The sequence below is a fragment of the Cyclospora cayetanensis genome, unplaced genomic scaffold (genome assembly GCF_002999335.1).
Source record: "Cyclospora cayetanensis isolate NF1_C8 unplaced genomic scaffold, CcayRef3 CcayRef3_contig_7, whole genome shotgun sequence".
In the NCBI taxonomy this organism is placed as follows: domain Eukaryota; phylum Apicomplexa; class Conoidasida; order Eucoccidiorida; family Eimeriidae; genus Cyclospora; species Cyclospora cayetanensis.
The window spans coordinates 1-11,849 of NW_020312700.1; the positions used below are offsets into that span (position 1 = coordinate 1).

The window sequence follows — 11,849 nt, forward strand, 5'->3', positions numbered from 1 at the left end:
TCTGCTGCAAATAACTCCTTCTGCTGCAAATAACTCCTTCTGCTGCAAATAACTCCTTCTGCTGCAAATAACTCCTTCTGCTGCAAATAACTCCTTCTGCTGCAAATAACTCCTTCTGCTGCAAATAACTCCTTCTGCTGCAAATATAACTCCTTCTGCTGCAAATAACTCCTTCTGCTGCAAATAACTCCTTCTGCTGCAACTAACTCCTTCTGCTGCAAATAACTCCTTCTGCTGCAACTACTCCTGCTGCTGCAACTACTCCTGCTGCTGCAACTACTCCTGCTGCTGCAACTACTCCTGCTGCAACTCCCGAGTCACGTGGTGTGGGCAGTAGCGGCGATGTTTATTGCCGTATATTTTTCGAACTGTGATCTCGCCTTTTAGTCGGTTGCTTCTGCTCGCACGCCAGCTGCTGCTTCTGTCGGCTAGCTGCTGCTGTTTTTGTGGTGACTGACGGTGATGGGTTTGCTGCCGCAGCTGCGCGGAGAGCTCGATGCCTTGTCTGTTTTTCCCCCCCAAGTCGTAGCGGCAACTTTTCATGCTGCGCATTGGCCTCCTCTCCCTCTGCTGTCGGATCTTTTGGAAACTTCCGAAGAAGGTGGCACCTTGGGGAGGGAAGGCAGTCTCTTGTTAAGGGGTGAACGGCATTCCCAGCATGCGCAGCTGTTGCACGGCCAGGAAGGAGAAGACGCGCGCATGCTTCATCCAGCGAGGCTGTTGCAGGGAGTTCGTCTCCTGCTGCATGCAGCGCGACAGGGGGCTTTTGCCTCAAAGCCGCCCAAACTGCAACACGACGAGACTGAGAACCTTACCCTTGCTGCAGTGCTGCGCAGAGTCTGCGCTGCCGTTGCCGCTGCACTCCCCCATTTCGCCAGTCTGTCACCAGCGGACTGCCTTCTACACTTTGTCAACATCACCCCCAGTCTCCCTGCACTGCTGCGCCTGCAGCAACAAGAGCAACAGCTGCAGCAACAAGAGCAACAGCTGCAGCAACAAGAGCAACAGCTGCAGCACAAGCAACAACATCAAAAGGAACAGCAACAACAACAGCAACAAGAAGGACGGGAGATCACGCTTTCGCTGCACGGACAGACAGTTGAACGGAGGGAGATTTTGCATGAATCTTCTCAGGAGTTGGTCAAGCGACAGCAGCAGCTGCAGGAGCCTACAGGAGGAGCAGCAGCAGCAGACGTAGCTGCCCTCCTGCTGCGGTATGCGCGAGTGGCGATTGAGCGCTGCTGCAGCAGCAGCAGCAGCAGCAGTAAGAGCAGCAGCAGCAGCAGCAGCAGCAGCAGTAAGAGCAGCGGCAACACCCAGCTTCTGACTTTTGAGGAAAGGAAGACTGCAGAAGGCGGGGGAGACGAAGGGATCGACTTTCTGGCCATAGCGGCGTACAGCGACGTGCCCATGCCGCCGTTTGTGATATTTCAGGTGTATGTCCAGCTTCAGCAGCAGCAGCAGCAGCAGCAGCGGCGGGAGTGGACAGCAGCGGAAGATCAGCTGCTGCTCGCTGCAGCTGCCGCAGCACGTGGTGCTCCCCGAGGCTGCAGCAAGTGGATGGCTGTTGCAGCAGCAGTTCCAGGGAGATCCAACAATCAGTGTAGAGCTCGTTACAATTATCTTCGAGTGGTAAGTGGCTGCCCTTATTTGTAGAGGAGGGATGTGACGTGCGTTCTCTTAGGTAGGCACCAGTGCACTGCGCATCCTCTCCTCCGCAGCAGTGACCTCTTTATATACACATATACATAGACGTAGACACATATATACACATATACATATATACATAGACATAGCAGGCATATGTATACACATACATAGACCTATACACACATATACACATATACACACATATATATGGACATACACACATACCCACACATACATAGACGTAGACACATATACACACATAAACATACATATACATACATATACATATACTCACATATATACACATATATACACATATACATACATATACATATTTATACACACAGCTCCGCGCAGTGGTGGATATAGAGCGGCCTCGATCGCGTTCCCTCCGGGAGCACTAAGTCTGAGCAGGAGAAAGACAGTGCAAGATAGCACATGCCAGTCAGACGGAGGCGACAGTTATTGGGGATTGCAGCTCTCTTGCTCCTGCATTGAGAAAGCGGCAGACACCTTTGCATGTGCCTCTTCTCCTGCATCTCTCCGTCTGTCGGGGTGTGCTTCACAGGAGGCGAAACGCCACGGGATGTTTTTGCCTTTCGAGGATGTTTGGCTGCAGCTGCTAGCTACCTGTTATGGTCCAACCTCATGGTGCAAGGCAGCTCGTCATCTGCGCGGGAGAACTGAGATGAAATGCAGGGAGCGGTAAGACATCGAATCGCTTCAATGCGACACCTCGGTAGCTTTTGCTGCTGCCGTCGAGATTTTTCGTCTCTTGCCCTCCTTTCCTCCTAGTCTGTCTTCATGCGCCCAAGTGCCATTCTCTTGGAGCCTCCTTGCACAGCAGGGTGTTCCTCTCCCTCATCACTTTTTTTCCCTATCCATCTCGAAAAAGCATTCGTTCTTGCCTCTTCCATGCCCTCTCCGTGACGCATATCCTGCCGTCGTAGCACAGCAAACAACACTTTCCAACGGCTTTTACATCTTTTGCCAATATACGATCATTTACCCCTTCCCTCTCTCTTCGTGTCTCTACTTGGATCTTTTTGTATATATACGTATATATACGTATATATATATATATACATGTATATCTGCATTTACATACGTATATGTATATCCCCCCCCCTCTCCCACGCTCTCCTCTCTCTGTATGTATATTCCTGTTTCTCTCTCTATATATACATTTCTTTCTCCTTCTCTCCCGTCAAAACAACCCGAATAGACACACTGCGGCCGCTGCTGCGCTGTGCCCTTCCTCGTGCATGCACTTTCGCTGCTGCTGCTGACAGCAGCAGCTGCTGACAGCTGCTGCTGCTAATTCCCCAACGGCTGAGCGGGTAAGAAACACCTTTTGCTACACGAGATGCACAATTCTTGCGCACGGTGCCTCCTCCTCAGGTATCAGCATTGTGTATGCTCTCCCCAGAAGAAGCCTCTTCAGTGGTCACTCGCAGAAGGCGCTCTGCTGCGGGCAGCTGCTGTCTGCTTTGCAGGAGACTGGAAGCGTGTCGCAGTATGTCGGCAGTGTGGAAGCTCTCTCTCTCTGCGAGCAGTTATGTTATTGCTTTCTTTGAGTGCCTTTCTCTGGATGTGTCTCTGTGAAGCGATCGCACGCTGCGTGAGGCTCAGGAGCCCTCGGTGTCGCCAGCCTGTTTCTTTCATCCTGCTCTTTCGGAAGTCTCTTGCTTCTTTCTTCCCGCCATTCGCGTCGTTCCTTGCACGCGCTTATGGAGGAGGTGGCCTTCTGCTTGCATCTATCCATCTTTTTCAGCTGCGCATTTGACCTCCTCTCTCTTGTTTTGTCTGACACATATTCTTCCCATGTCTTGCTTCCTGCCTGACTGCCTGTGAGCCCCTCTGCATCGCTCTCTCTGCTCCTTTCTGTACGCTGCTCTCGGGTGTTCCCCCTCGCGCATGCTGCTGCCCTTTACAAGCCTTCTGCATGCGCCTGCACTTCCGTTCTACCGTCGTTTGCTTGCCTTATCCCTTCCCCTTTGCCCCCTCCATAATGGCCCTTCTGCGGCTGCTCAACGCTACTTGCTCCTGCAGTGCGCATCCAAACCTTTTGTTGCCTCGTCTGTCGCTGTCTCTCTGTGGACGTGTATGTGTATCTGCCTGTGTATGTGTATCTGCCTGTGTATGTGTATGTGTATCTGTTCGTGTATGTGTACGTGTATGTATATCTGTTTGTGTATGTGTATCTGTTCGTGTATGCTTATGTATATCTGTGTATGTGTGTCTGTTTGTGTATGTGTATCTGTTTGTGTATGTATATATATATACATACATATGTCTCTCTCTCTCTTTCACAGTGCATGTGTGCATATCTCTCTCTCTCTCTCTCTCTATATATATATATATATATATATATATATATATATATGCATGTATATCTGTTCTCTCTCTGCATTTTTAGGGTCTTTTTAGGGGTCGTTCTTGGGAAGACTGCGCAGCACACTTTGCTGCAATGGAGCGCGAGGCGGAAACCATGCGCAGGGCACTGCTGATATTTGCCAGTTGGTTTGCCAGCAGCACTCATTCCGGCTGCAGTGCATACACCTGGATACAGACTCACCTCTTGAGGCTGTATGCAGCGATTCGCAGCGGCCTGTGTGCTACGTCATGGCCATCCGTCTCTCCCGAGCTGTCTCTTCAGCAGCGTCAGCAGCAGTTGCACGAGCTTAGAGAGCAGCCGGCACTGCTCTTGCTGGACGCTGCTCCTCGCGTGGTGGGACTGCCCGCTTCAGGCGGAGCTGTCTGTGCAGCTAACTTGACGCTGCTTCACCGGTGAGTTTGGGAGCTGTTGCGCAGGACGTTGCTGCTGCTGAAACTGCCTTCTTCGTGGCGTAGCTGCGGCTGCTGCTGCTGAAACTGCCTTCTTCGTGGCGTAGCTGCGGCTGCTGCTGCTGAAACTGCCTTCTTCGTGGCGTAGCTGCGGCTGCTGCTGCCGAAACTGCCTCTCTCTCGGACGAGAGAAGCTCGCAGTGCCGCTTCTCTTGGGTCGATGTGTGTGTATGTCTGTTCAGACACCTGAGCCGCTGCTTGCAGCACACGTGGGAAGGAAGAGATGGTTCTGGGGGGTGCTCTGCAAGCGTGGAGCAGCTGGCGAACGAGGTCGAGACGGCCTGCGCCTTTCTGCTGCAGCAGCTGCAGCGCGTCTTTCAGATCTCGCATACAGATTATGCCCACCACCCTCTCTCCCACAGGGATGCCTTGGGGGACAGGCAGGGGGCCCGGGGCCCCTCGGAGGGGCCTGTGCTGGGGGCCCCTCGGAGGGGGCCCCCCCTGCCGTCTGACAGCGGGGTGCTTGACGAGGCTGAGGAGGCCTCACTGCCTTGTCTCACGCGGCTTTTTCTGCTGTACCGACATCCCCAGAAAGCCGCCACCCTCGTGCAGGGAATGTGTGGGGCCTTGCCGGAAGGGGCCCCTACAGCGCGAGCTTTGGGGGGGGGCCCCCCCGGGCGACGTGTGTGTGTGGGGCGGACGCTTACTGAGGCCCACTTAGGGAGGGCGGCTGGGGGGGCCCTTAGTCCTGTCGAAGCGCGAGATACGCGAAAGGGGCTTAAAGGGAGGCGGCAAAAGCCGCTGCTGCCTGCCCCCCTCCTTTCGGCTGCCTTCCGCAGCAATGTTGCCACGGCTGCTCTGCTGAGGGAAGTCTCCGCTGCAGGGAGGGCGGAGGCCCCTCTTCTTGCTGCAGCGGCTGCTGCCGCAGAGGACGCCGCAGCCTCGTTGGCGCTGTCCGTCTGGGGAGGGCATGCAGAGGGAGCGGCTGCAGCTCTAACAAGAGCACCGGCTCCGACGGCAGCGATAGAGGCGGAGGTGGATGTGGCGTCTTCCTCGGCTACTGGGGTAAGGGAAGAGGCCCAATCAGAGGAGCTTTCTGCCCCAGCGGCGGCTTGTGCGGCTGGAGCAAAAAGCTCTAGCAGCAAAGCTGCCTCCCGCGAAAGAGCACTCCGCACGGCACGGTCCGTAGAACAGGCAGGATCTGGCTTGACACCTGAAACGCAAAGCCGCCTGCCTCGCGGGGCAGCAGCCAACCAGGGATCTCCAGGGGCCCCCTTTGAACAAAGGGGGGCCTTGGGCTCTCGCGGAGGGGTGGCTGTGCGACGGCTCCGCGGGCGGCTTCCGCGAACAAGGGCTCTCTTAGAGGAGAACCTCCCGTGCGCAGTAGGGGAGGCTTCCTTAGTTTCAGAGACGGGTGCAGAGGCAGTGGCTTTAGATAGCGGGAGCAGTGAAGAATGGGTCGAGCCTCCCCCCCGCCGAAAAAAGAAGCGTGTTCAGAAGGCCCTCAAGAGGCCCCCCGGGAGGCCCCCCCGGCAAGGCGCCTCTCGGCAGCAGTTGCAAAGAGCTGCAGCATCTGGTCCAGCTCCCCAGCCAGCTACTAGGCAGACGGCAGCAGAATCTGCCGCTGCAAGCGGTGCGTCTATCGGGAGGCCCCCAGTTGATTATTCTGGAGTAATGCATACGAGATCTTGTGTAACGCCTCCAGACACCCTTGCAGCAGACCTGGAAGCACCGCCAGCAGCGCAAGCAGAATCGGAAGCACCTTCTGCACCAAGGGCAGCCTCCTCGGCTTCACAAGCAGCAAGCGAGGCAGTAGAGCCATCGCGGGTTGGGGCTGATGCTTTTCCTGGTTTGTTTGTTGGTGAGGAGGAAGCGAGAGGCATGCGGGGTGTCCATTGGACGGTGGGGTTCCCCGTTAGAGATTCTCGGGGAGCCTTTTACGCAAAAGATACTGCGCTTGCACTGATGCAACGCGCTTCGGGGCACCTCGGCAGCAGCAACAGCAGGGGAGGCTAGGGTTCTACTCAAATTGCTAGTGTACAAGACACGCAGTGTTGAATTGGTATACCCGAGGAGGCGTGAGAGACTTGGGCTCTCCAGCCCTGCACATTGGGGGATGGAGGTGTGCGGGTGAGATATACGGCCTCCGTGTATATCATTTTCCCCTGTATTGGTCATGACGCTTTCGTTGTGGAGGGGAAAAGGGGTCAGGCCGATTATGGGGTCGATTTTTGACTCCGGGGCTCAGCTACCAGCTTTTTTTTGTAAAGTAAGAGCGAAACCTGCGCTCCTTTCCGCACACCTGTATCTTCTGATGCGAAGTTCGCTTCTTATGCAGCACAGGAGCAGCTGGTGTGGCAGCAGCTGCTCCCACAGCTGATCTGGCGTGCTCTTCTTGATGCAGCCTTGAGCGCTTGCATGAATGAGCACACTACGGACTGCCTAGGGGGTTAAGAAGGTCGCGTGCGACAGAGAGCAGCACCAGCAGCGTTACTGAGGCTTTGTGGGCCCTTAGAAACGAGAGTTTTACTCTCGGCTAGAGGAATTTGTGGTGCTGTAGAGTGTTATAGGGCCTCTAAAAGACCTGCATGACCCTTTTTGACAATCATCATCCCGTGCAGCGAACCGCTGTACAGGCAAGGAGGGGAGCGCACGGCCACGAGAGCATGGGTTAGCAGGACTATGCGCAAGGTAGAAGCATCTGTTGCCTCCTCACGAATTAACATGCGATTTCAATATCTAAATAATCAACTCTAATGGGAAAGGAGGCCTGATATGAGGGGGATCGAGGTCCCTTGCAAGAGACCTCCAGAGCGCGCGTGTCTGTGGTCACTTCGGGCCACTCGCGAGCTGCTCAGGGAAGTCGCTAAAAATAATTAGGACTTTTATCTTGTCACGTTTGAAAGAAATATTGAAAAATTAATTTTTGAAATGTCATGTAAAGAAGCATATAGGCTACAGAACGCTGGGGTGGCGTTGTCCACGCAGTGCCGTATTAACAGGCTGAATGCGGCTGCCTGGCCAGTGACCATCTTCGCGTTTTACGGAAACTCTAAGGTTTGTAGGTGATAAGTTGGGAATTTTTCATTGAAATAAGCTTAGTATATCTAATTGGGAATGGTTACAACAGCCGCACGGGCTTGTAGACGCTGGATGACTCACCGCTAGCAAGTGACCTTGCTGGCCGCTAAGGGCCTCGAGACTGCGGGCGGCTCCCTGGCAACCTACCCACATTTTTTTGTGTTCTCTCTCTTGTTGCCAGTCTGCTCTCTTCTTACGACTCGAGGATGAGAAACGTAGCGGCCCCCGTCATCGTCCTGCTCGCCTCCCTAGCGGGTGGCGCAGTCGATGCACAGAGCAAAAAGCACGCCCGTTCTTCTGCCCCTGCACCGGCAGTCCCCGAATTCAAGCCAGCTAGTAGTGCGGGAGGGGGGAGCTTCAACAAGGGAGCAGTTGTTCCCCCACCGGTCGAGGTGCCTAGACCTCTTCTGGTAGAGGAGGAGTGCTTTGAAGTTCCGTTCAGCGTCGAAAAGACCTGCTATCGGGACGAGGTTGTGTCACGCCCATCCAGCTGTCCAGCCCCCACCAGCCACGAATTTTGTACTGTGTCACAGCAAGATGCAGAGGGCCGGTGTTTCCGCCTCATAGAAAAGGAGGTTCAATTCGAGTGCCCAAAGGCTTCGCAGCAGAAGCTCTGTGCCAGGGTTCCCAAGACGGTCAAGAAGAGTTGCAGCATTCAAGTGGAGGAGAAGTTTGCCACAACTTGCCCGAAGCAGATTGCCGTGCCTAAGTGTGAGATCGTGGCAAAGCCAGTGGAAGGCACTTGCATCGACTATGAGTCTTACAAGCAAGAGTACGAGTGCTGGGGAAGCGAGACCACAATGGAATGCACCGTGGAGATGAATGTCACCGCCCACAAGTGCAACCGCGAAGTAAAGTCGCCTGAAGAATACGCGTACGAGGAGGTCGTCAACGAGCGCCACTGCAACAAACGCAGCGCTATCGACCAGGGCAAGTGTGTTCGCAGCATTCTCACGGAGGAGCAGTACCCCTGCAACGAGCAGAAGTGGGAGAAGAGATGCTCCGACGTAAAGAAGGTTGTGCAAGAGCCCTGCGAGAAGGAAGTCAAGGGCGTTGAAAGCTATGATTGCAGTGAAATCAAGGTTCAACAAGTCCCGAAGACATGTACCCGCCGAGTGCCCCGCAAGGCGCTGGTCGAAAGGTGCGGCGATTTTAAAAAGAAGGGCAGACTTCTCGCCGGTAAGAAAAGCAAGTGCAAAATGGTGGAAGTCGACACTGAAGAGATTGAGACCTACCCTTGCACCGAAGACGTACATATCTCCGTTCCGAAAGTCTGCACCCGCGAGATTTCGCGTACGCAGCACCTCATGTGCCCGCGTGAGGTGCCCGACATTCAGTGCGACATGGAACTCATTGATATTCCCAAAAACTGCATCCGCCAAGTTACAAAAGAGGAGGAGGTGCCGTGCTCTGCCGTGCATCATTTCAATGAATGCGAGGACGTCCCTCGCAAGGTACCCCGCAAGGGCTACCGTTTTGGCGTCCGCCAAGAAACCTTCGACTGCCCCCGGCACGAGTTCTTCGAAAAATGCCATGAGATCAAAAAGCCTCGAAGAAGCACCTGCGTCGCTACTCTGTTCCGGCATGTGGAAAAGCCTTGCGAGCACCACGAGTTCGAGGAGCTCTGTCACGATGAGGAGCAGACCGTTGACACCCCGTGCATCGATTCGCGCCTCATCGATATCGACTATCCTTGCCCCGAGCAGATCGAAGAGGAGCACTGCGTCAACGTGCCAGCCTACGAAATGGGCACCTGCACCACAGTCATCCAGGAGAGCGAGGAATACCCCTGCCCCAAGCGCGAGCCGAAGATCCGTTGCAAGGACGTTCGAGGAGAACGCAGCGCCACCTGCTTTAAGCCCGAGACTACTCGGGTTCCCTACACGTGCTATGAGGTCGATTTTAAGGAGCAGTGCGTGCAGCTCGCCACTACTGAGGCACCCCCCGCCCCTGTGAAGCCGGCCAAAAAGTAGGCGTGGTGAATATACACAAAAATGATCAGCCGAATGCCCCCTTGGTCTCTCTCTCCTATCACTCGCACACACTCCTCCCAGAGACCATACTACTCTGCAGTTTGCTCGTACGCCGTCCGTCTTAGAGAACACGAACACAACCACCTCCACAAGCCACCAATTTTTAGCAGTGGAAGCGCAATGCGGCGACAACCTCAACTCTTAGCATTTATGATAGCCGATGAGCTTGACCACATCAGCAGCACCGGCTCTCCTATTCTTTTGCAGCCGCTCTATAGGTGAGGATGGCTGGCTGCAATCGAGGGGGGCATCGCGACCTCCCGGTTGCTGTGTGGTTTAACAGTACAAGGCAAGCAAGGCGGTAGTGGGTATGTTTGTGGATTGGGATGCAGCGGTTTTGTGCACCGCAGTGCTCGGTGCGCAGACGCTGTGGAAAACTGCTGCTGTTCATATCCCCCACAAGCCAAGATGGATGACAACATACATATCGTAGGCGCACATAGAAAACTACGAACGCTATGTCGGCACGTTGCAGTTGTTTAAGGGAGGACTGGCGGATAAAAGTAGGGTCTAGAGGAGAGCTACGTGCTTTTAAGGATTTGGTGAAGCACGTGCCTTGCCTCAGCCTTCCTTCCCCTCCCTGCCTACAATAACTCTACTAAAAATACAATTATTCCAAAGCATGCAGCATGGTGTCTTGTGTGCCTCGCTTTTTGTATTCGTGTTGTCGCCTACGTGCCCAAAATTCTACCTACCATCCGCAGGGAGATGGTCTTTGGTACTTCAGCATTCCAGTGCGTGCAATAGTGTACGGTGTGGTGCTGCACTTCCGCGCTTCCGCTAAAATACCCACTGGGAGCAGCCTTGTGCCCTCTTTCAGGTAGTTCTCTATGGGTGGCAAAAGCCCTCTGCGTGACCCTTGCGGGGCATTGGTAGCCGTTTTCGGGTTGTGTGTGGAGGTGGGGGTTCAACTTGCGGAAGAGGGAGAGGGGAGAGAGGCGCCTATTATTTAAGTACTGGACGCCGACTGTGTGAGAGGGTGTCTTTTTCTTCCGTTCGCCGATTTGGCGAAAGAGTGAAAATGCTTACTAACTATTACTCTGCTGCGACGGACTTAACGGGGGATCAATGCTGCGCAGGGGCACGAACACGGGCATTTCTATTTCGGTATAAGTAGGCCAGCCACCCCCCTCCTGTACCGCGCGTCTTTCCGTTGAAATTGAAGGAAAGGTTTCAAAAAACAAAAGGTAGGAATGATGGGTGTTTATGGGTGGGGTTGTTCTCCACTGTGTGGGGACCCGTGGTAACACGGCAGCAGGAGCAGCTGCAGCAGCACGGCGCTGTGACTACTGCTGCTGCTCCTGCTGCCATCAGCTGCTTGTACTGCTCTCTACCTGCTGGAATTTTGCGCCGCTGTAACGAGAACGACCAGGACTGCAAACAGTATTCTTGGTGCGCTTCACTAGATACTTCGAGGAGTTTTTACTGCACTTCTCCCCCAAGCGGTCCACTGGCCCATTGGTAGAACGACGCGGTTCCTGAGATGCTTCTTTCCTCGTCAGTGACCCCGAGCAGCGCGCCACAGGAGTTTCTGACACGCAAACGTTGCTTTAATTCCTTGTTTTTTCCATATCGAAGCTGTTATGCACAATATTTAGAAGTCATGTGCAGCGCTTTGCTCCAGAGCAGCAAGCTCCGCAGTCGGCGCAGCACAGCAGATACACTCCACGCAGACAGAGCAGTGCAGAATTTTCAGTCTGGTCGCCGCATGAAGTGCTGCTGTTTTGTATGTATACCGCTTATTTTTAGCCCCCTTTGTGCCGTAATTGCTGTTTAGGGCCTATTCAGTAGAAGACACTCATCAGAAAGCGCGGCTGCAGCGTGCACAATAGACTTGCTCCAGTGTGGTGGCCCACCAGTGTTGCTGCTGCTGGTGCTGCCGCGTTTCCGTTGCAGGTCTCTTAAACACAGCAGCGTTGCTGCGGAGGGAGCTCAAGTTATTTGCTGGGGCTGCCCATCATCACGCCAGCAACGGGCTTACTGGCCCTCTCTGCCTGACTGTGAGGGAGCCTGTACACCAGCAGCTAAGACAGCGGCGGTGCAAGCGCAACGATGTTGCAGGAACACACGAGGATGCTCAGCAGCATTGGGCGGAGCGGCAGGTCTTTTAACAAGAGAGGGGGCATAAAACTCCTTGGATAACAACAAGGCGCGACACACAACCTCAAAGAATTCCATGTTGTTGCTGGCTGTCTGAGTTTTTCTGCAGGGGCCCATACCACCAGCGCCACCAAAACAGAAGAACTCGTAGCAGCCTCCGAGTTGGAAGCAGCAAAAAGGGCATCCAGAGTGCCTGCG

General features: G+C 54.3%; 2 protein-coding genes across 2 annotated transcripts; one reads left to right on the forward strand and one right to left on the reverse strand.

The window, feature by feature from the left end:
• Positions 1-236: 236 nt before the first annotated feature.
• LOC113146853 lies at positions 237-1,290 on the reverse strand (the record flags this gene model as incomplete). Its single annotated transcript, XM_026335437.1, has 3 exons — positions 237-300; positions 459-786; positions 1,230-1,290. Coding segments are annotated over 3 exons (453 nt in total), but the record flags the coding sequence as incomplete, so codon positions are not given.
• Positions 1,291-7,724: 6,434 nt separating this feature from the next.
• On the forward strand, positions 7,725-9,491 carry LOC34620318. The gene is made up of 2 exons (XM_026335435.1): positions 7,725-7,857; positions 7,891-9,491. The coding sequence occupies exons 1-2, from the start codon at positions 7,725-7,727 to the stop codon at positions 9,489-9,491; spliced, it is 1,734 nt and encodes a 577-aa protein (XP_026191220.1).
• Positions 9,492-11,849: the final 2,358 nt, after the last annotated feature.

Coding starts and splice junctions, on each gene's coding strand:
- LOC34620318 (XM_026335435.1), top strand. CDS start 7,725: ATGAGAAACGTAGCGGCCCCCGTCATCGTCCTGCTCGCCTCCCTAGCG. Junction 7,858..7,890: donor CGAATTCAAGCCAGCTAGTA/GTGCGGGAGGGG, acceptor ACAAGGGAGCAG/TTGTTCCCCCACCGGTCGAG.